This window comes from Salarias fasciatus, chromosome 20 (genome assembly GCF_902148845.1).
Source record: "Salarias fasciatus chromosome 20, fSalaFa1.1, whole genome shotgun sequence".
Lineage (NCBI taxonomy): Eukaryota > Metazoa > Chordata > Actinopteri > Blenniiformes > Blenniidae > Salarias > Salarias fasciatus.
In genome coordinates, this window is record NC_043764.1 from 17,049,811 (window position 1) to 17,072,767 (window position 22,957).

A 22,957-nucleotide genomic window follows, 5' to 3' on the forward strand; every position below is an offset into this window, starting at 1 on the left:
GTTCAGTCTGCCTTTTGTCCATAGTAAGTTGTGTTCAGCTGCAGCCCCCTGAAACCTGGATGGATGGTAGATGGATGGATGGATGGATGGATGGATGGATGGATGGATGGATGGATGCAAGGAAGAGAGTCTATAACTGTCTAAATACAGATTACGCTCAAAGGAAATAGTTGCAATATCAATAAAAATGCACTAGATGGCGCCATGTGAGAAAAAGTTAATGATGGACCAAAGACTTTAAAATAATGAAGCATCTAAACAGCAAACGCGCAAAACATCAGGTTGGTTGTTCCATAGATTGATAGATTAAATAGAACAGAAATGTAGTCGGATAACCAAAAATTGTACATTTCAAAATCGATTAGTATCAACTTTAAGCTGAAGCAACAGTCAGTTCATATATAAAGCAAAGTCCCATATTGGAGGGCATAATAAACACAAAATTATCATCAACAACAACAAAAAAGTTTAGTTAAAAATATATATTTTAATTTAATTTAATTAATTAATTAATTAATTTCTTCGTGGGGGGTTATCCAACACATGGATGTGCAGAATGCCGATTCCCAGACTTAATATGAAAGCTAAGGGCTACCTTAAATGAAATCTTTTTTTAAAAACGACGCTTTGTGACATTTCCCAGGAGGAGCCGGAAAACTTCTAGTTTTCACCTCGACGTGACTGAATGGAGGCGAGGCGGCGTCCGGTTTGACCCGCTGACGATGGAGACGTTAACGTCCCTGTCATGTTGCGGTTCCACCTGGTTCCACCTGGTTCCACGTGACCCGGGTTCAGTCATCCTGCCGCACGTGCCGGTGCGCGCGGAGACTCTCCCACAGCAGGGGTCCTGTGGGGACAGGGGGCGGAAATCACACCGCGGCACACCGGCCGACCCGGAGGATGTCCGGCGGTGACCAGGCTGTGTGTGTACGTGCGCGTGTTTATGTGTGTGTGTATGTGTGTATGTGTGTGTGTGTTTGCGCGCGCGCGCCCTTCGCGCGCCTCCTCTCCCCTCCTCGGCGCACAGGCGCCCTGCGCTCCAGTCTGCTGACACACCGGGAGGACGCTCCGCGCTACGGCTCCGTGTCATTGGACTCTATGTGGATACAAAGCCCGGCCAGCACTCATCCATGGGGATAGTTTAGCGGGAGCTGCAGCCCGGGAGATCTTTTACATGAAAACAGGTAAGTGGCTAAAAGGGCACATCTTTCTTTTTGCTGTGAACGGCGTGTTCTCAAATTTACAACTTGAAACAGCTCAAACACTGAAGGTGACGGGCTTTATCGCTTTCTGCCGTTAAATATAGTGAGTCATAACTGGAATTACACCCGGCAGAGAGGCTTGTATTTTCAGTTTAGCCAATAAAGTGCTCCGATCATCGAGTACAGCCGACCGAAAGCCTTTGACAGTGTGATTCTCACCGCGCGTCCATGTTTTCAATCGGATTCACTCATACAGAACAGTGTGGGGTGAAATCAGGAGGATTAATGAAGCCATAAAGTGGCTGGGCTTGTTAGATTACAGCATATGGCACACAGTCGCCAAGATGATCACGGGGGAGACAAAAGCAGGACAGAGGAGACAATTGGACTCTTGTGCGTGCGTGGACGTTTTTATGATAATGAAAGTGGACCCCGTTGGCCAGTCCCGAAACACAAAGATCATTCTCAACAAGTCGTGGACTGTGGGCGCCTGCTTGGTGCTGAGGCAGCGAGTGTGTGTGACAGCCCCATTATTCACCAGGATACCTAATTACTTTACACTGGATGGAAGAGCTGCGTTGTTAAACTGACCCAAATGTACTCGAACATGTGGCGCTGCTGTCATTCTGATGGAAGTGTTTAGGTATAGAATTTTGAACTGTCTGGTTACATTTGGTTCCCTGTGAGGGACTCAGCTGGAAAGCACTACCACAAATTCACACTAACACATTTATTCACCCTCCTCTTCATCATACAGTCTCCAGACAGTTCCTGTTGGTTGTTTACTTCTGGTTTGGATTTACAGTCAATAAGTCGAGCTCCTTTTATGAATTACTTTCATTTAGCACAAACATCTCGATTCTCCACTCTGTGCTGGCTTCCGTGCACAGTGGCCTTGATGTTTCTCCCAGCTGAAATCATGATTTGTCCACATTTGTCGATGAACAGTGTGCATGCTTTGACCGAAATCTGACCACTTTACCCTCACAGATGTCCTTACAACGCACTCATGAAATCAAAGGGGCTGATTATATTCCAACTACTTAGTACAATGGAATCAATAGGAGCACATCTGAGTCCGGACCTGCTGATTGATTCAGAAAATGATGGCTCCTGCTGCCCGGAGATGCTCATGAATCTTGCATGTGCATCTCCAGCGTCTATCCGTTTAAAGCAAATTGGAGAAATATGGGGCACAATTAGAGAACTGCAGATCACTTTGGGGTGTAGCTGCTTGTGTGGAGATTTATTAGGGTGTAATGCATTGTGTGGCTGTTGTTTTACGGAAAAAGTAGGTGAACATGATTCAGATTTATCTTCCTGAGCACAAAACAGAAATCAATAAGAGATAGCATTTCCTTCTGTGTGTGTGTATGTGGGCGTGTGTGTGTGTGTGTGTGTGTGTGTGTGTGTGTGTGTTAAAGGAGGTGTCTGCTTGAGTGCAAATGCACAATTTATTCCTGGAAAAGGAGTGGGACAAATTATTTGGCTGCTGCGAGAACCACACATATCTTTTAGAGGGACTCCAGGGGCCACAAAGTCAGACCATCATGTATTGCTGATTCTCTGTCCAGATGCAATTCCTTAATGCACTCTGAGAGTCAGAGATCTAATAAGAAGTGGAAGAGCATCTTCAATAATGAAACCCCACCTGCTTCCCTGCTGCAGAGTGCGGGCTGGGGCCGAGCGGCTTCATAAATAACATAAGCCAGACCTGACACGTGCTGCTCCAACGTCTGGGAACTGCCAATAATTCCTCTCATCTCGTAAGATGCTGCTCTAGCAGAGTGAAGGCGGAGAGAAAACAGGCCCAACATTTAGTTTTTGTTCGCAGTCATCAAGTAAATGCGGCCCAGTGCAGCTGCTTTACTCTATTAAACAGATCTGCAGAGAGAGGTCGTGGCTATTCAATCACATTTTACCGACAACGAGAATACAGGAGGAGCTTTCCTGGATAATTCCACCATTAACAACACAGGGGACCGCTGTTGTCTCCACTCCCAAAGCAATCTGAATTGTATGCATATTATTATTTAGTTTCATCGATTTCCTTCAGCAGTATAACATTAATCCCAAATTGTTTCTGTTCTTCAGATCCACTTAAAATCCTGTAATAGCCAGTAGTACTTTTGGACTCCGCGTTTTATGAGGCAAATCAGTATCATCATCTCGACTCAGGCACTAATTTAGATGTTGTTGTCACAAGAGCATTGTTGTGATACAAATTAATTTCCTCTCCAATATTTGAGATAAATCCCCTGTAGCAATTAACCTGAATTTGAATAATTAACCTGTGCTTGTCGCTGTCTAATAACTACACACTCTCCGGGCTCGGCTCTGCTTTTTTTCTACTTTGTGTTCATTATCCTTACATTTCGCTGTGAGGTGGCGACAGTGTTGTACAAGCAACTAAATCACATGAAGGCCTTGTTGATTTGTGACGTGGCTGCTTCAACGTAGCTAAACAGTGTATAGCTGCCTTTGTCTCGGACCCTCTTGTTTTCTCTATGAAGAGAGCCTTTCTTCTGGGGCACAACGTGACCTCCGTTGCTGCTCTTAACACGGAGCCGGTGGCTGACAGAGCTTCAGGCTGTCCTCACTATGAAAAGATAGCACTGTGCTGGGCTCTAAAGATTGACCCGGCAGGCCTCGTGACTCCCCTGTTGTGTCTCGCAAAGAGTCTCATGAGCGTGATTTATTTAGTTCAGAAGCTGCCCTCAAAGAGAAGCTTTCATGCCGTCCACAGAGTACAGACTGGCTGGAGAAGCGACATTAGGTGTATCCGATGTGTGCCCTACAGTCAGCGAGTCTCGTATGTTAAAGGCTGCCTTTGCAACAGTAATCCGCTTTTCTTTACAGTACACTCAATGGAGGTTTTTCTTTCAATTGGCCATCTGCATCTGTCTGTGTGTTTGTGTTGCGACCGAGAAGGAGAGAAGCTTTTTATCCCCCTTCAGCTGCCGAGTGCCTGAAATATTTAACAGGGACTGCACTATTTTTGGGTTTGTGCTCAGTTTGTTGTGGGGCTTATGTAATATGTAGTTTTAGCTCGGCGTGCTTGCCGATGTTTTATACCGGAGTATACCGTCAGCCAACTTAAATGCAGCGAACATTTTGCAGCCAGACTGTACAACCCTGTAAAGGACATTGTACAGTCAAGATTTATGAAGAGATTGGAGCAAGGACTCCAGCGCCATCTGTGCATTGATGACTTTAATTGCCTGGGTTGATACAGTATCTTGTACATCAAGGAAGCAGGGACAGTCCAGATCGTCTCAGGTTTCATGTCTCTCAGAGATATCGATCAGCTCGTCTCTCTTCCCTCCAAGCTGCCTCCATCCCTCCCTCTCTCTCTCTCTCTCTCTCTCTCTTGCACTCAGTTTGTCTCCCACCTCTCTCTGTTCTCCTCCCTCTCTTCTCCTCTCCGTGGTGTCAGATTCTCTGACTCATGCCCTGGTGTGGAGGATGGGAGGGAAGCAGGGATGAAAGAGAAGAGAGAAAAGTCATTTTGCAGATAGAGAGTGTGACCTTCATCCAGTAAGAGGGATGGGATAAAAGCTGGAGTTAATACCCTGCCAAAGTGTATTCTCCACCATGCCAAAAACACCATTCAGAATGATATATGGTCCTAATAGGGGCTCTCTGATAATAAGAGGCATGCGATCGTGAGGCGAGGCAAGGCAAATGATCAGAAAATTCCAGTGTTGTATCCAGAGGGATAAACATTGCGGAGCAGTCAAGACGTACAATCAAGTGAGAACAGCTTCGCACCATGTGATGCTCAAAGTCAGTTCCATATAAAGGCGCTTTTCTGTTTTTAGATTAAGCCTGGTCACCAGAAGTTTGAATGATAATCGTACAGATTATAGTCCCAGGCCTCTGTGTGTCGCTGTAAATACAGGCCGAGACGGTGTCACTCCGTGTCTGGAACCGGCGGCCGCTCGGGAGATAACAATCGACTGTCCTGAAGCACCATCCTCCAAGGTTCATTATCTGTATGTTTGTGTTGCTTCATAATGAGAACGGGAAAGGGAGTCAGGTTGGCTTAATGAGGAGACGGGAGACGCTTTGTAAAAACTGCTGCATCAAAGCCTGATCAATGTACGCGTCTCACAAAGTGGCCCAGTTCTTTTAAGGGTAATAATCATCACTGAGTGAGAGCGGACTAAATACTGCTCCATCACGACACGTCTCGGAAACTGAAGGCTCACTGTCGGCTGCCACCATGGCGAGTCAATTAAGCCGCCGTTCATTACCCACCGGAGTTGCTCGTAAATATGCAGATTCTGCCACAGAAGGCAGCGTCGAAGCTGTATAGACGAACCGACATGATCGTAAGTCACTGCGACAAGAAGAAGCCTCGCCGGTATTGATTCATGCCACTTTGAGGTTTGACAGACTTCGCAAATGCAGCTGTTTCTGATGTCAATAATTCATAGAAAGTGGAGCTCCTGAAGTGGCGTGTGTTCGTTCGCCAAGCCTGACGACGAGCCAGAAATAACATGTTTTTGTTGTGTGATGAAGGACGCTTAACCCTGTTATCGTCAAAAATGTGTTTTTCGAAGTGAATTTAATCAGATTTTCTTTTAATAACCAACCTGACAGCGCTCCAGATTTGTTGTGCCGGCCTCCGAGCTCACAGTTTCAGGAAGGCTCGTTTGCAAAGACTTTTGAATTAAAATCCGTCATTGTTGTGACGACTTTTAAACAGATGTGTAGAAATTTTGTGGCTTTAATCTTTTTTCTTTCTTTTTTTTAAACACCTCGTGTTGCGGAGTGAAATCACCCCGCTGTTAGCTCAAAGTTATCAGTGCCAGCTCCTGTTTCGGCGCAGACGTGGCTGCCGGCCTGACTCCAGCAGGCAGCTCGGGGGTCTGATAACCCTCTCTGGGGCCTTGCGGTTGACAGGCGACTCGCACTGCAGGCTGACACGGTTCTGCTTTAACACCAGATGAGGCCGGGGGCAGATAGGAGAGGACAGTCCCCTCTGCGCCGAGGGCCGACCCCTCCCATTATATGTGACAGAGCCGAGACAGACATGCTGAGAGATGAAACACTGCTCTTTAATTTCAAGCCTCTCCTCTTTCACAGCTAAAGCCTCCTTCTCCTGCCTCTCGTCTTCCTCTCGGTGAGGAGGCTGCGCGAGGATGGCTTTATTGTTGAAGGGTTTTCACACTGAAATCAAGAGCTTGTTATGTTTTTAGCTTGTGATCTTTTCCTGTTAGAATAACATAGAATAAAACACTATATTGGAATGTTTCTCTAATCAGGTGCCTTGCTGAATGCCCGGGTTTCTATTTATAGGCAGGCTTTGATTATTCCCCATGTGAGATTTGTGTGTTTCTTTCCCCCCCTGTCCTCAGTAGATTAAATTCATACCTTTCCTCACACCACTCAGGATTTAGCAACATTTGAATGTAAATGAGACGAAGGCTGGAGCCTCTCGAAGGAGTTTCCAGCTCTGTCTGTCAAATCTGTTCAAACCGCAACCAACGAAGATCAGGGATTTTATGTTTAATACAGAAAACACTGATTAAGAGCACTCATTGTAATCAACAACACAAGGTTTATGTCTTCTAAAATGATGCCGCCGTTTATCTGCAATATTGATGACTGTGTCTGGTGTTGAGTAAATTAAAGATTAATGTATTTATATATCAGAGCTTTGAGTAGATTGAAACGAGAGGAACAAATAATTAAAAATGATGATACATAATGATGAGAAAGGATCAGGTATTAGAAAAAAGATCAGTGCGTCGGTAAATATGAAATGTAAAGTTGATTTAATTAAATATAATAACTAAGTAACTGTCATTGACATGGCACTTCCTTACAGCGAGAAAGCTCCAGTTTTCTGCCACAGTCCAAAAACATGTAATTGGTGACTTCAAACTTGCCCATAGATGTGCATTTTCTTGTGTGTGTGTGTGTGTGTGTGTGTGTGTGTGTGTGTGTGTGTGTGTGTGTGTGTGTGTGCATGCTGGCGCGCTTGTGCGTGAATGCATCTGCAGGTTGATAAGGATAGAAGATGAATGGATAATCGTATTCTCAATTTATCAGCACTCCTGTGTTCAAGTAGCTTGGATCCTCCGTTGCACACATGAGCAACTGGACATGTGAGGCTGAGCAACTCAAAGGAAAGAGGAGACCTTTTCGCCCTTGAAGAAATGTGAATCTTCAGTAATTTGGAATTTCTTTTACGATATCCATGATTAGAAGTTGGTGTAACCACTGAATTAATCATCAGACGGTGGATTTCTTTGTACGGAGAGTTTTTATGTGGCACATGCAGTCTCCATTCACTTCTGTTAATGTCACTCTGCCACAGAGCTCATGATGAATATTTCACTGTGTTCATTTAAGCCAACTGCCACTGCAGGAAGTTGAAACTGCTAAAATGTAAGTATATCCATTCCTGAGAGCTTCTGCTCTTTTCTACAGCGGAGAATGAGATTTAGAGACAGAAACCCTAAATGACAGGATGCTTTGTTTACACCCAAGTGCCGTTGTGTGGATAAGCACACGTTTATTCCCTGAGCTTCTCATTTAAGTTTAGAGGAGACCGACTAACCGCAAGTGTGGAGGAGCCCAGAGAGCCCTTTCTTCCCCCCTCTTGTATTTTCCATCGTTGTGTGCGGAGCTGACTCTCGCATCGTGTCGTCTCATGCTCTCAGACACTCAGACATGACTGAGTTTGGAGTTTCTTCATGACAGATGGATGCACAAAGTTCTCCTGTGGAACTTCACTGCAGATCAAAGCCTTTCTGCTCCCGTGTTTTGAGCTGGACACATTCTGTGTGTGTGTGTGCGTATGTGTGTGTGTGTGTGTGCGTGAATAGATGGCTCCTTTCATCCTAGCAGCTGTAAGCGGGTTTGTTTGAGTTTTGTTTTGGTGCACACAGATCTATGAATGTTGCTGTCTGAACGTGTGTGAGATGGGGTGTGGGGGTGTGGACGGGGGGTGGTGTTGGATTGTATATGTGTGTGCGCATGTGTGCGTGTGTCTGTGCGAATGCTCTCTCACCTCTTGCCTCCACCGTGCATGCGTACGCTCATTGACACCCTCTCACTTACTGGTCTATACGTGCCCACCCGGGGGACGCCCGGCCTCCTCTCCGTCTCTGTGTGTTTATCAAGCCGACCCTCATCCGTTTGCAGCGCGTGCGGAGGGGAGTCCTGTTCCCCCCCCCCCCCCCCCCAGCTCGCCACGGAGACCAGGCATGTCCCCATCTCCTGTGAGACCGCCCCGAGCCGTCTGCCTGCTGGTTGTGTGAGGGACATGATTGTCTCAGAACAGGTGTCCAGTCCTCGAGACAAGCGGGTTGTACAACATCCTTTTCATCCTGACAGTCTCTGTGGAGAGGGAGCTTGAAAAGATGGCAAGAAAATAAAAAAAAAGCCATTGCTGGCAGCTGTCATGAGATGTATGCCGGCCGCTTTTATCTGCGAGATCTTTGAGGTATGATTTATGAAGGACAGACCAAAAACATCCATCTTGGACTCTTTATTAGCTCTTCTGGCAGTAATTAGGCTCCATAATGATTCCCAAACTGTAATTAAACATTGCATAAGACCATCCTGCATTTTTGTATCCCTCCATTTCCTGCACCTGCTCTACCAGAGTAGAGTAACAGGGGCACATTTTTGCACATCATATATTTATACCACCTGTACACTCAGCATGTGCATTTTTATTTACACTGCTGCAATGTGTCCGAAAACAACAGCTGTGTCAGGAAGTTTCCTTTTACAATCAATGAATCCAATGTAATGTGTGTGTGTGTCCCAAAAATTCCCAAAAATGTAAATGCTGGTTAGAAAATAAACAGAATGATCTGCAAATCCACCTTGCAAATGCACCTTGCACCTTACTTGGAAAAATAAAACTATGTTTAGAGAACAGCACAATGTCTTTCTGATGACAGCAAAGCTAAAAGTGGCACTTCACTTGATTCCTGCTGCTATATGGACCTGATCTAATGTGATCTTTGCCATCTCAGTTTATTGTAACAGCTTGTAAACTCGTGGTAATTATCAGTAAACACCAACTCTATAAGATTGGGATTAGTTTGGTAGGCATTGGATCAATTACAAAGCTAATAAATACACAAGACTATTGATGTCTGCGCAACATTTAAAGGATATCTATTGAGCGTACTTCCTGTAAATAATAAGAATTCTTCCCCCGAGCGGTCTCTGGGTGCTCCAGGTTTCACACTCCTCTCTATATTGACCTATAGCTGGTCCTGGATGTATTTTTATTTTGTATTTATTTTTGCACAGCCAGCTGCACATTGAAAAATCTCTTGTTTTATTGAAACTATAGAAAAAATACATATTCTTTTTTAATTTGTTTTTTACAATTGTATACAACACATTCGATCCATGGTTGCACAGGAAGAAAACCGTGTGAACATTCATGGTGTGTATGTTGTATCTTGGGGCATCATGGGAATATTTGTGCACACATGTATTTTGGCCTGTTGCCCATTAAATTCATATTTGAGAAGGTTCCAGAAAGCTAAAAATGCCACCCAAGAGCTAGAAGGTGCTATTGCCTCTATAGTTGTTCAGCCATGTTGTTTCTGACTTTACCTGAACAAACATAGAATTTACTTCTCAAACAGCAATGATGATTCGATGATTTCTGAATACATTGCACATTTATTACAATTGTATTGTTACAATTGTCAATATCAATATGCATAATGTCCACATGACAAAAGAATAGCTGAATTGTGATGAGTTGTGTTGCCATGCTTTGTGCATTCATGCTCTGAAAATTCAAAATGAGAACATTTAAAATATTGAAGTGTGATTAATATGAAAATTATACAATTAAGAAAAAAAAAAAAATCGATAGATACCAAATACTATTTCATATCTGGTTGCCACAGGGAAAAAGTCAGCAGCAGAAAAATGAAGGAGGAAAAAAAAAACATGTTTTTGAATGGCTGCTGGTGGAAAAACAGGATCCAACACAGCTGGGGAAAATTAGAAGCAAGAGATAAAACCTCAAAACTTAGAAATATTACCACGATATCGGTGTCGAGGAAAAACACATTTTTACATATTAACAACTGAACATGTCATTTGATTTATGTTCACTGGCAGTGTTTACCGTAAACTACATGATTGTCTTTTTGCTGTTTCAAGCCACGACTCACTTCAAACAGCCGGACCTTTGAAGCAAACCCGTAACAAACCCTAATTGCCCTTTAATGCTCTTTAAGCCGAGCTATTTTTACTTTTTCAGCTGCAGATTTCTGCTCCGACCGCCATTTGTTTATGCATCTGTCTTTTGGTTCCACAAAGTCATGCGTAATTCAGTGTAGCTACATGAAGATGAATACGAGCAGTGACTCATGTGTGAGGCTCTCGCAGGCTGCAGCCGGGCGGAGAGACACCAAGGTTACAGAATCGGCGAGCGTGGACGGATGGCGGACGGGCTCTCGGCCTCCCTCCTGCTCCGACTGCGCTTTGGCAGCCCAGTCCTGCAGTTCGCACTTTGCTGATTCCCTGTTCTGAGTTCGAGGCTCTAATTTGGAACAGAGGGTCTTCTGTTCGTCCTGGAACGCTGCTGCTTGGGATTCAGAAAATGAGGAGTTCAGAGGCTCGCCGCCCTCACGCAGACAGAACACATGCCTTGTTATCAACCCACGGAGATGCACATAATGATCCCTTCAACCATTAACTCCTAATGCAATAACGTGCTAACATCTTGGCCGAGCCTCTCAGTGCCTGCGCATAATGAAGTTAGCCGATGGGTTACACAAATGTGCTTTTTGATAACATGTGTTCAAGACGCATCGATCAAGCTCGGAGTCATGATTACAGCGCCTCACATCTGTAGCTACCGGCAGCTGAAACGCTCCAGTTTTTTGTTTATCTTCACTCAGCCACCCCCCCTTGGGCTTTGTTCGATATTTATGGAAATTGTATGGAGATGAGCTTCTAACTGATAGTTTTGGATGGCAATCTGATGAGCACTGCTTAAAAAAAAAAAAAAAAAAAAGAAAAGCAAGGGAAGTTTTGACTTGATGCAGTATAATCCTGCTAAATGACACTTTGCCTCACAACGTTTTGAGTGGCTGGCGTGTCAGACCGGGGCCATGGCCGTGGTGGAAATATAAAACAGTCAAGCTCTGTGACATCTTAAGAAATATGTGTGTGTTTGTGTGTGTGTGTGTGCGTGCGTGTGTGTGTGAGAGAGCATCTCAATGTGTCTTTGCAAGCATGCAGGACATAAATAAATCAGCCTAGCAGTGATGGCCTTGTGCACTAAGTAAAAGCAATAAACCTGCCTACAACAAGTCCCTCAGGAATTGGATCTCATCTAAAATAACACCCATTTATTAAACATGATCTCCTCACACAGCTCACCAAATCTACAGACAGCATGCTGATTAAAAAAAAAAAAAAACACACACACACACACATGTGTCTGTGGGTTCGTACTGTGGGCTGCCTGGAATTCGTTCGGTGGACAAAACAGGCCTTGATGAGTCCAAGAAGAGGCAATCATTTGTTTCTGTGTTGATAATAAATGCAGGAGTTGAAGATGAGCGGGACAATGAAGGGTTCTTCTGCCACGTGTTGACTTCCTCACACATCTGAGACGAATGCATTTCAGTATATTGCAGAAAAGCGATGGTGTGACTGAATTAGCTTATATCCAAGCAGAGGTACGACTTTAAATGCCCCCATCAATTCTACATAAACTCCAATGACATTTTAATTAAGATTACTGGTAGTTTGTGATTAGTGTGGATTAGTAAGTGGCAGCACGCTGTCTCATAACAGGATCACTGTACAGTTAGATTTACTAGCAGAGAACATTTAAATGATGTTTCCTCATAGATGCCTTATTATTTTTTTAATCTTCAAAGTATGCCTCCTTGCGATGGACAGAAAATTCGATTTTTTTTTTATTGCATTTGGAAACTAGAAATGCCATGTTTACTGAACAATCAATGTTTTGTTTCTCCTTTGTTTTGACATCTTTTTTTACTCGATTAATGTCAATAATCTAATGTTTGGCACGTGACACATTGTACTACTAATTTAATGACATGTAAACAAACCAGTCAAAATTGTTTCCAGTGTTGATCCTCATGGTAAAGATAGAAAGCTTTTTAATGGAATGTGACACTGTGACTGGTTGATTAATTATGTAAAATCTGGTGTTTTGGTGAGTTAATGCTTTTTTGGAAACCTGCAGCAGCATCATGAAGGACATCAAACATTTAAAAGAAACTGGATTTAAGGTTGAGAAAAACTGGAAATTAATATAATTTACACTGGTATAAAAATAATTTTGGTGTTACTGCGCTCCACCAAAAGTTTCATTCAAGGACAAATATCAAAATACTTTTGCGTTCAGCAGTTCATGGATTTTTAAATTAACCTTTTGGCTATTTTTATGAAATGTTATTTACAAAATGATGACAGTTTTTAGCAGATTATTTTTTTATTGCAAGTTAGCTTTACAGGGCCTGGAAATTATTCCAGCTCGTACTCACTGAAAGGAATAAAAATAGTAATTATTGGAACATTCCTTGAAATCATAATAATATATTTTTTAAGTTGTTTGCTGAACAAATCTTGCCTCAAGATAAATTACATTTCCTGTTTTTTCGTAAAAACATATTTTGTTAATAGCTATTAGAAAGTATAGAGCATGAAAAGTACTGCTGGAAGCCCATATTGGTCTTTTTAATGTGAAATGTCAGATACATTATTACACTGTCATTGTATTTATTGTCATTTATCTTTATAACATTAACATCTATCAGTTCATCTTTGAGAAAGAGAAGTGACAGAAGGGTTTGTGAAGCTGAGCTTTTCTGCGAATCATAGTCACACTTACGTGTCCTTCTGTGTTCACTTTTCCGGGCCGACAAATATAAATCAAGAGGAAACATGAATGTTTCCATAAACTAATTATACACATGATGCAGAGACAGCGAGCAGCCAGGTGACTCGCACATTAATCATCATGGCGTCCGTCACATAGCTGACATGCTCCGAGCTGCTGCTGCCTCAGTGTCATTCCCGGATCAGAACAGACGCTTCCCATTTGCTGTCTGCCTATAAACTCTGTGCACATGTCAGTTCCCTTTCTTATTCCAGCGCTCCGATGGAACCGATAACGCCCCAGCCCCACTTTAGCTCCAAACATTTTCAATTTTCAGAAAAATAAACTGTTGCAAATTTGATTAGCGTTTGCATGAAATGAAATTTTTGTGCCTAGGAGGACTTTTTTTTCCCCCCATTTCTTTCCTCTTTTTTTTTTTTTTTTTTTTTTTGCCATGATTTTCAAGACTCACTGGGCTCGCTCTGAGAGGAAAATGTAATGAAGATGCCAAGTAATGAAGATAGTATGTTAGTCATCAGTGCCCACCCACTGTCTGTTAGCGTCCCAAAGCTGAGATGAGATGCAACATCGCTGACACTGCTGGTGCTTGTGGTCAATATCCTGCGCACACACACACACACACACACGCACACACGACGGTGCTCATTATGGGCTTTGTTATGAATATCATCATCAATATTACAACGACTCCGACTAATGAAGAAGTTCTTCACCGAGATGTCGGCAGCCGCGGTCTGCTGCATGAAAGTCCAGCGACGATGCGCATGTGTTTGATTCGCCTCCTCTTCATCTGAACGTCTGATCCTCCAAGTCTTAATAGATTCGGCACAAGCGCACAATTCCCGAGAAATGAACTAGAACATCGCCATTAGATCTAATAGTGCGACAAAATGTTCACTGAGTAATGACACTGAATTAATGTGGCTGGTGTGTGTGCGCGCGCGTGCGTGTGTGTTTTGTTTGTTAAACCTATCTGAGGTGATTATCGCTGTTGTTATTCTAATTGTGTTCCCTCTCAGAGCTGCACTGAAGGACCTCGGAGAGCCGGAGAACGAGCGCTGGCCTGGGCTTGACTGCGTTGACCAGCGAATGAGCCTTGTTCATGCGTCTCCCTGCGTGCCACTCCCACACCACTATGAACTGCGAGCAGGACTTTGGCGACGGGGGCTTGGGAGTGACCCTCACACTGCGACTGCTCATGCATGGAAAGGTTGTTTACGAATGAATGAATGCATGCGTGCCGCTGCACATTTGTCACAGCCTCATGAATTATATTCACTCCACTGATGAATAATGGAAGGCTACTTTGAGGATAACTTGTTTTTGCGCTGCTCTCATTCATATTTGTGTAATTATCTTTATCTCTTTGTGTTCAGGAGGTTGGCAGCATCATAGGAAAGGTGAGAATTCATCTTTTTTTTCTCCGCATTAGCCGTAAGACATTAATCATGAAAACGAATTGGATGTCTTTGTCAGATTACGATTTAAAATGACATGCCTGGGTCTAATCTTGTGTAAATCTATAGCTATTCTGCATTGTTCTCAGCCCAATACTTTATTGATGGCTTTTATGTGGATTCATAATAAGTCTTGGAGGAATCATTTTCCTCCCTGTCTTTGCTTCTACTTTGAAATCATCACGACAAAAAGGCCTCTAACAAGCAGCCGTTCTTAATATCCCCTCCTAAATATAATTGTCTGAAACCAACCCTCTTAAGACCCCACCACCACCCCCCTCTCCTCCTCCTCCTCCTCCTAGGAAGCAAAGCGGTAATCCATCAAACGCAAACATTAGTGCATTTACTGCAAGCCTCCTGTTGAAACTGAGCTACCGTTCGAGCCCTTGTGGGCTCTTTCGGTGTCTGCTATAGAAATGACCTGTTGGAGCTGCGCCGCTGAATACCTTCTGCCATCAGACTCACAAAAGAACAGAAAGGAGAAAAAACACAAATGTAGAGAAATGGAAAGAAATGGAGAAAATGCAGAACCTGCCGTATTGAATAGGATGAAAAGGGTACAATGAGTTTGTTTGATAATATGAATCTGGACCGGGAGAGAGTCTCTCCATCTGCAGTACTTAAACTAATAACGTAGCACTCCACCCTGTCAAGCCCTTCCTCCTCCTCCTCCCCCCCACCACCACTTCCTTTCTATGCAACCATCCCCCTCATCCTTTCCCCATCAGTACACTGACACCAGACTCACAGCAGAGCACAGATATTCCTTTCTGGAGCATAAACAACGGAGCGGTGCAGGTACGAGGCGCTGCTCCTCTGATACCGGCGTAAGACGCGGTGGTCTTTTGGTGCATTGAGGTGTGAATGAGGCTCTGACAGCTCGGGTGGACTTTAGCCAAAATGAAATGAAGGGGGAGGAGAATGAGCAATCAGAAAACCGCCAGAGGATGAGCTGCTGCAGTGTGACACAGGTCTGACTAACTGCTCTCCTCACTCACACACACACACACACACACACACTGAAGACTGTACACTATAAAGCCGGTGCAGTGTGTGTGCGTTCTCCTCTGATGTTGGGATATATTTGATATGCTCTCGCAGGGTTAGTGACGAGGACAAGCGCAAATGTGCACTGCAGATTGAAACTCTATCTTTATTTTTTCCCTTTTTTTTTCTGCTAAATCTCAATGAGACTCTGTTTAAAATGGCAGGTTTCACTCAGACGGAGGACACACTGTGATGATTTGAACATTTGATGCTGTTTAAGGTCGCCCTTCATCTTGTCTTTTTCAGAAAGGAGAAACTGTGAAACGAATACGAGAAGAGGTAAAGTGTCCATGGTTTCAAGTTTTAAAGCACCACTTTTCATATTTCATACTTTTACTAGCTTGTGTTGCTACACTTCTGCGTAAAACAAGGTTATTTGTTGTTTCCCTGCCGTGTCTTTTGGGAGTATGCATGTGTTTAAGGCGCCACTTCCTGTTTTACTCCAATGCACAACACGCATAAGAAACAGTTTGACCTCAGTTTTTATTTTAATCAAGACACAAAGCGTGTGCGTTATCCACATTCATGTCAGGTAAGAAGACCTCATTTAATCTCAGGAGGCCTTCTGATAGCGGTCAGGCTTTCTGGCAGCTGTATGTATAAATAATAAAGTGCAGGTCTCTCTGCTTGTTTGGGACCTTTGAGACTGAAAAGCATACAGAGCAGGTACTTTGTCCGAATTGCCTTTTGGGCAATAAAGCACCTTTTTCAATTTAAATCCTCTCTCCCGACCATTCACCGCACCTCCTTCTGCAGCTTTCTCACCAAATCCCTATTCTCTCTTTCTTTCTGCCTAAAACAACTTCCTTTTTTTTTTCTCCGTGTGCCCCTCCATTCCCTCTTTCTAAAGGGTCTCGAGGGTGCAGATAAAGTAATGCCGCTTGGTTAACTCTTTGTATTAAAAAGTAATTAGGCCAACACACTCGATTCCTTCACTTGGCTGCGAAGGTTTTATGCCGTAACTTTATGAGGCAGAAGGATAAACAGGCGCCGGGAGGTGACGGGACCACGCAGCTCCGAAGAGCCGCAGGATAAAACGCTCACTGCGTCCGTCCCCTCCTCGGCTTTTGCTGCTTCCCGTCTGCACGAGCCTCGTCCCGTCAGTCCGGCTCTACGGACACAGCAGGGCAATGACTCACAGCCCCGAGTGGAGGAAATGTCCCAGAGGTCAGAGCTCTGTCCTGCGTCTGCTCATGTGACTTTAACTAGAGATACAAGGACACAGAATGGAAAGGAGCCGCCGATGGCAGATTTATTGTCCGAGGATGATGCCTGAGTAGAAACTACATTATCAGTGTGGGATATAGAAATGTGCTGTATGGCTTTCATAGTCTTTTCACCCTCTGGACTCCCTCAGAAAACTGAGCTGTTTCTCCACACTTATCTCAGTTTGCAACCACGCAAAAAACAACAACAACAACAACAAAAAAAGACATTAAAGAAATGCTTAGAATCTTGGAAAAAGAGCAAGATCTGTCTTGTTAGATGAAAGATTGTGTTTTATATGTGAAGATACAAACAAAAGACAGTTAATGAACCTCACATAAAAAGAATTATAAAAAGTAGGAACGACTCACAGATTGTTTAAACCTTAATAAATTCACTAAACAACTGCTTTTTTCCCCTAAACAGCCAAACCCTCCCTCCACCTCCCACCCAACCCTGCACCCTCACACAAAACCTCTTAAATCTATTTATTTCATCTGGAACTGCGAAATGTTTCTCGTTGTTTATGAAAGGGAACTATATTGTGTTCTGACTCTAATTGTGATCATGATCAAAAACTGAAATTCATCTCCTAATAGCGCCAGAAAATGTGTTCTGTCAGATTAAATTAATACACAAATTAAATAAATAGTTGAAATTTGTATGGGATTTTGTAAACACGAGTTAATATTTTTCACTCGCTTTGATGAATGTTTCAATCGATCCTCTATCTTCATGGGAAGTTCTAAATTCTAAATGGGAAGCTTTTTCCCCAGTATTGATTGAATTCAAACAGTGATACTTCATTTTGCTAATTTATCACACATAAATGGAAATCTGTCCTTTCTCTGTTCTTTATAATTTCACTTCATGAGCCATAAAAATCCCACATATATTAGATCAGTTTTTCCAACTGAATACCATGAATATCACGATTATTTATAAAAAAAAAAAAAAAAAAAGTTTGAAACATTTAAGTTTGTATGTTATGTCAGTTTTTATTAAGTTAATCCTCTAAATATTGTTGGATAACAATGAAAAGTCTAAAAGAAACATAGATCTGTTCAGCTCAGTGATATATTTGCTTCTTTGCAACAAAACACAAAATGTTATGTTTTATCCAAGTTTCTTTTGAGAATGAACTACACCACTTTTTTTCTGTATTTAGTCTTAAAAATGTTTGACCAATCGAGCTTTTCTCCAAAGTGATTTTGAATGAATTCGCTGAACTTGTTGATAATTTGAATAATCCAGTGCGCCGTCTTCCCACAGAGCTCGGCTCGGGTCAATATCTCAGAGGGATCATGTCCAGAGAGGATCATCACCATCACCGGCTCCACGGACAGCGTCTTCAGAGCCTTCACAATGATCACGTACAAACTGGAGGAGGTACCTGCTACATGTTCTCAGCTCACTCTGAACTGACGCCGGAGTTCACAGTATCTCTGAAGGCTTCTCATATTTTTGGAAGTCTGTAAAAAAAACCAAAAAAAAACAGGAACCCATTTCACCACATTATTTCAAGAAATCATTTCCCAGCATTACCACTAATGCCCTTTCATCGCTATTGATTGTTCTCTAAACTGAAGTGACGGAAGGAAGAAATTTTGAATTTCAATGCACTTAGTATGCTTTCGCATTAGATTAGTCTGCAGCTGAGAATTAAGCGTCTGATGTTGCAAAACCACTTTGGTAAAAGTGACATGGTCACATCAACATGCATCTTTTATCCAGAGTACAGTCAGAGAAACGAACCGTCTTTCACATTTAACTACAACAAGCAAGTCAGCAAGGGGGAACATGCAAACCCAGCGTGTTTCCTCTAGCTGTGCGTGTTGCACACAATACTGCAAAACCTACACCATTTCCTACGAGCTCTTTCCTTTAGTGTCACATGATTTAATGAGAAGGATTTGTACATTTGTCACCGTCTGCTAATGAGCTAATGATGACGGTTTCCTCATGCTATCAATCGCCATGGCGACTGTCCATCACGGTGCTAATTAATACGTTGGAACCGAAGCTCTGATTCAGCATCAGACACTGGCAGGGAAACAGGTGCTTCAGTAAACATACGCTGACTGGAGGCACAGTGCGGTATTCATTAAAGATCTTTCACACTCACCTCTTTTCAACCCTGAAACTCCTGCGTTTCCATGACAACGTGTTGGCTGACCCACTGCGCATTGCCTCCACCGTACGTTGACTTATTATGAGTCCAAGACCTTCAATTAAAAATAAAGAGACTCATCAGATTTTTAGCCAATGAGCGTTAGGCTTCGCGTTTGTGTTTTTCTCTGTTTGGGGGTTCATGATTACACAGAATCTCAGTAATTTCTGTCATCTGGGAGCTGATCTGTTGTGAGAGTTGTGTGTGTTTGCGGTGCACAGATAACCGCTGCCACATATGTGCAAAAACGGTGATCTGATAATCAGACGGTTTGTGTTCAGGCGTTGAATCACGGCGTGCATGAAAGCCTCATAATCTGCCTGCATTGGAGCCCTTACCGAACCAGCAGCACAATATGCTTTGGGGATTTAAGCTCAGGAACTCGCGCTTGTGTAACCCTCTATCTTTATTTCCACCAATTCGCTTCGAGAGCCCCTTATTTGCTGTGGCACGGGGAAAAAAAAAAAAAAATATCGGAAACGTTCACAGTTGTTAAGATGAAGCTCGTATTTTTAGATCAAATCAAGAAAATGACGCCCTGAGTCTTGTGATTGTACAGATGAGCCGTGCGCTGCTCTTCTAATGAGACGAGACGTCAGAGAGCCTGATCTGCCTCACTAAATATAGACGCGAGCAGAGAGGCACAAGAGGCACATCAGAAATCGGGCTTTTTTAAATTTAAAGTTCACAGTTATCGGGAACGTTGCGCAGTTTGCTTCTCGAGTAAAAACCTCCGGAGGCTGCACGTCAACACGGTCCCCTCTTAAGTCAATCTCTGCTCGTCTTAAAGCAGACCGGCCCGGCACAATGCCGGTGGAAAACGGGAGCGTGCTTCGCATTCTGTCACGCGTTTGTTGTGGGCTGAACTCTGATGGGAGGAGAAACCATGCAGCATATTTACATTTCAAAGGCTCACTGAGAGACACTGTTCATTAATTAAAGGCTCAATCTCTACCCACAGCCCGGCAGACGGTGGTTTGCTACCGACGCTGCGAAAACATTCATCAAATCGCTGAGAGTCTTGATCCAAATAACTCACGGATCCGAGGTTAGACGTACGACAGAACAGACACGTGCCCGCTGTGTCCGAGGACATTTCACATGTGATGGCAAGCCATCTCAAAAACAATGGCAACTAATTATATTAATGATGAACTGAGCAGTAGAGGCTAACCAGTATGTGAAAAACATCTTTTACAAAGAGTTGTGAGCACAAAGGACAAGGCTGAAGGTCATTTGTGAATATTTGGTGATCTCTGAACCCTCTAAACAGGCGGCAGCTCAGTAACGCCACCAGAAGCCCGTATGTGTGAATACAGTTCGCTGTGCAAATCCTGAAATGCCAGCTAAAGCTGCGTCGCGGGGAGACGAGAGACGGAGCCACATTTGAACACAATACAAAATGGCCTCCTCCATTTTCTCTGAGCCAAAGCTCACTTGGTTAATTACTCAGATTAATCCAAGTTTTAATTTCTCTCTGGAAACCGCAGACACCCAGCTTACTGTGTGTTTAAAAAGCCAACGTGTCACACATCTAGAAACGCACAGAAAAAGAAAAAAATAGACCAAAAAATTGAAGAACGTTCCGCATCCACCGCTTATGCAATTTCAGTGCTTTTAATGTTGTCCTGTCATGACAACCTGCATGATCTGCAGGTCACAAAATTCTCCTTTAATAAAGATTCAGCACATCATTTGAACAAAAGATATTGTTCATCAGAGGTTATATAGATTTAAAACAATTTCTAATTTTAATGCAGTTATTGATTCTCACCATGGATCACTTCAAGTTTCATCTGCAACATTATCTCCAGTTTTTTTTTAATCTAAAATTAATTTCCTTTCCATCATTTCAACAGGGTTGTGCATGGATGTTCGGCACCTCCTATAATAATACAAATTCTTACAAAAAAACATTGTTTTGGGGGATTGGCACAAATGTTGCCTTTGTCCTGCACTGAGCATAATAACAGAGGTTTATCTCCCCACAAACAGACCAGACTGTGATGTTAGCATGTTTGCATCCATCAGGACAGAGTTTCTAAATCTAATGGTGGACTGTTAACCGTGCGATGCATGTTTATTCATTCCAGCTGCCCGACAACTCAAATGTAGTTTGACAGCAACAAAAAATATCTTTTAATTGCAAAATGTGGACGCTGACAATGTGACTTACAATAGAAAATAGAAAACAACAATGGGAAGTCATCAGGGGGAAAACTGCTGGAGCGTATTGGTATAATGAAAAAAAAAAAAAAAGCAAAACTAAAAACAGTGATTCAGTCCCTCTGTGCAGTGAAGACAGATGTGTACCTGCCCCACCTGCAGGAAAAGGTGGCTCTCGCCTTGACTCAAGTCTGAGCTAAAGCTGTTGGCAGCTATTGTCACATCACCTCTTCTCTAAACTTTAAAGAGAAATCAGAATCATTCTTTACCAAGGAAAGCAGGCTATTCTTTTCAATTCGGTCTTGATTTATAACGGGGGGAGAAAACACTGGAAAAAAATGAGAAATGAAAAAAAAAAACGACATTTACAGCACCTGCGTGGATGTGACTTATGTCACCTTTGAAATGCGTCTACAGATATGAAAAGATGTGTTTTATTATGAAATCCAGTCTTTCATTTCTTTTGAAAGAGACCAGATGAAGGTGGTGAGGACACAAGGACAACGGCTCGGTTTGATGGTGCAGAGCTAAAAGCACCAAGGACGGTCTTCTCACCCTCGTCATTGAAAATGCATATTTCTCCTTTCATACAGGCTTCAGCACTCTCTCTAAATGATTAAACAGGGTTCAAGACCACACACTTTACTGGAGAACATACATTTGTGGCCGTCTTTTCTCTCATCTCGGCGCACATGGAGGAACATGCTGACAGACCGGCTGGATTGCGTGTTGATGCTGGATTGCTCTTTGCTCTCTCTGCCTTCGACCCAAAGCTCCACCTGACTCCTTCAGTATGGATCCAACTGGCTTTTAATGTCCCTGCATTCTTATTGATGCAGAAGAAATACCGTAGTTCAGATTGTGCGTGTGATGCCTGCTTTGTTCCTGATAGTTTTTAGTTCACTCACTTTAATTGGTTTCATTTCTTACCCTCCCGTCATGTTGTTTTCAGACCTTGAATAGATTAAAAGTATATTGAAATACCTCTCAGATTGACTCATAAGAAGTGATGAATGCAGCCCAGCTTCATTTTAAGCCTCCATGATCCCCCCCCCCCCCACAGTGATTTATGTCCCTCTCTGTTTCCACCTTGACCCCTGCTGTCAGATCTCCTCCTTTAGGATGCTCGCTCCTCTTTTCCCCTCTGTCCTGGCCGCTCTCACCACATTTTTCTTTCCTCATATCTCCCTCCAGGACCTGACAGCGCTGGTGGCCAACGGCACCATCAGCTCCAAGCCACCAGTCACCCTGCGGCTGGTCATCCCCGCCAGCCAGTGTGGCTCGCTCATCGGGAAGGGAGGGGCCAAGATAAAGGAGATCAGAGAGGTGAGCGGCCAGAACACAAATCTACTTCATCCTCCACATCTCCGCCGAGCAGGCAGGTCCGAGACTGAAATATGAAAAGAGCAAATCTACTCCTGGAAATATGAAAGGGAGCTGCAGCTGGAGGGGAGCGATATTCATTTTCCACACTTCTGCTGCTTTTTGGTGTGCTGCATAATTGCACTAATACATTTTAGGGACTAGACATCCACAATCATAGCATTTATAGTCCGGGCATGCTGCAGTAATGTAAAAGTTCAATCATATTTATTAATAGCAGCAATGCAGGAAAAAATATATATATAAGATAAGTGTTTTTTTGTGGAATATGACTACTAACAGGGCTGCAGTGGTGAAATGGTTACTGCACTCTGATCTCACTGGGAGAAGACCCCCAGGTTAGTCTTTGTGAAGTTTGCCTCTTTTTTTTTTTTTTTTGCATAAGTTTGACATGTGCCGGTTTCCACTCACAGAGTCCATAAACGTGGGCTTGACTAAGTCCTCCATT

General features: G+C 43.2%; 1 protein-coding gene across 2 annotated transcripts in view; it reads left to right on the forward strand.

Moving 5' to 3' along the window:
* The first annotated feature begins 1,028 nt into the window (after positions 1-1,028).
* Positions 1,029-22,957, forward strand: part of pcbp4 (poly(rC) binding protein 4) — a 36,888-nt gene continuing 14,959 nt past the window's right edge. Inside the window, exons 1-6 of one of the 2 annotated variants that reach the window (XM_030119093.1) lie at positions 1,029-1,184; positions 14,100-14,290; positions 14,457-14,480; positions 15,831-15,863; positions 18,063-18,179; positions 22,321-22,452. In XM_030119093.1, coding sequence (XP_029974953.1) covers positions 14,183-14,290; positions 14,457-14,480; positions 15,831-15,863; positions 18,063-18,179; positions 22,321-22,452 — 414 coding nt within the window. In that variant the 5' untranslated portion in view covers positions 1,029-1,184; positions 14,100-14,182. The remainder of the gene's footprint in view (positions 1,185-14,099; positions 14,291-14,456; positions 14,481-15,830; positions 15,864-18,062; positions 18,180-22,320; positions 22,453-22,957) is intronic. The other variant, XM_030119094.1, reaches the window with a different exon arrangement.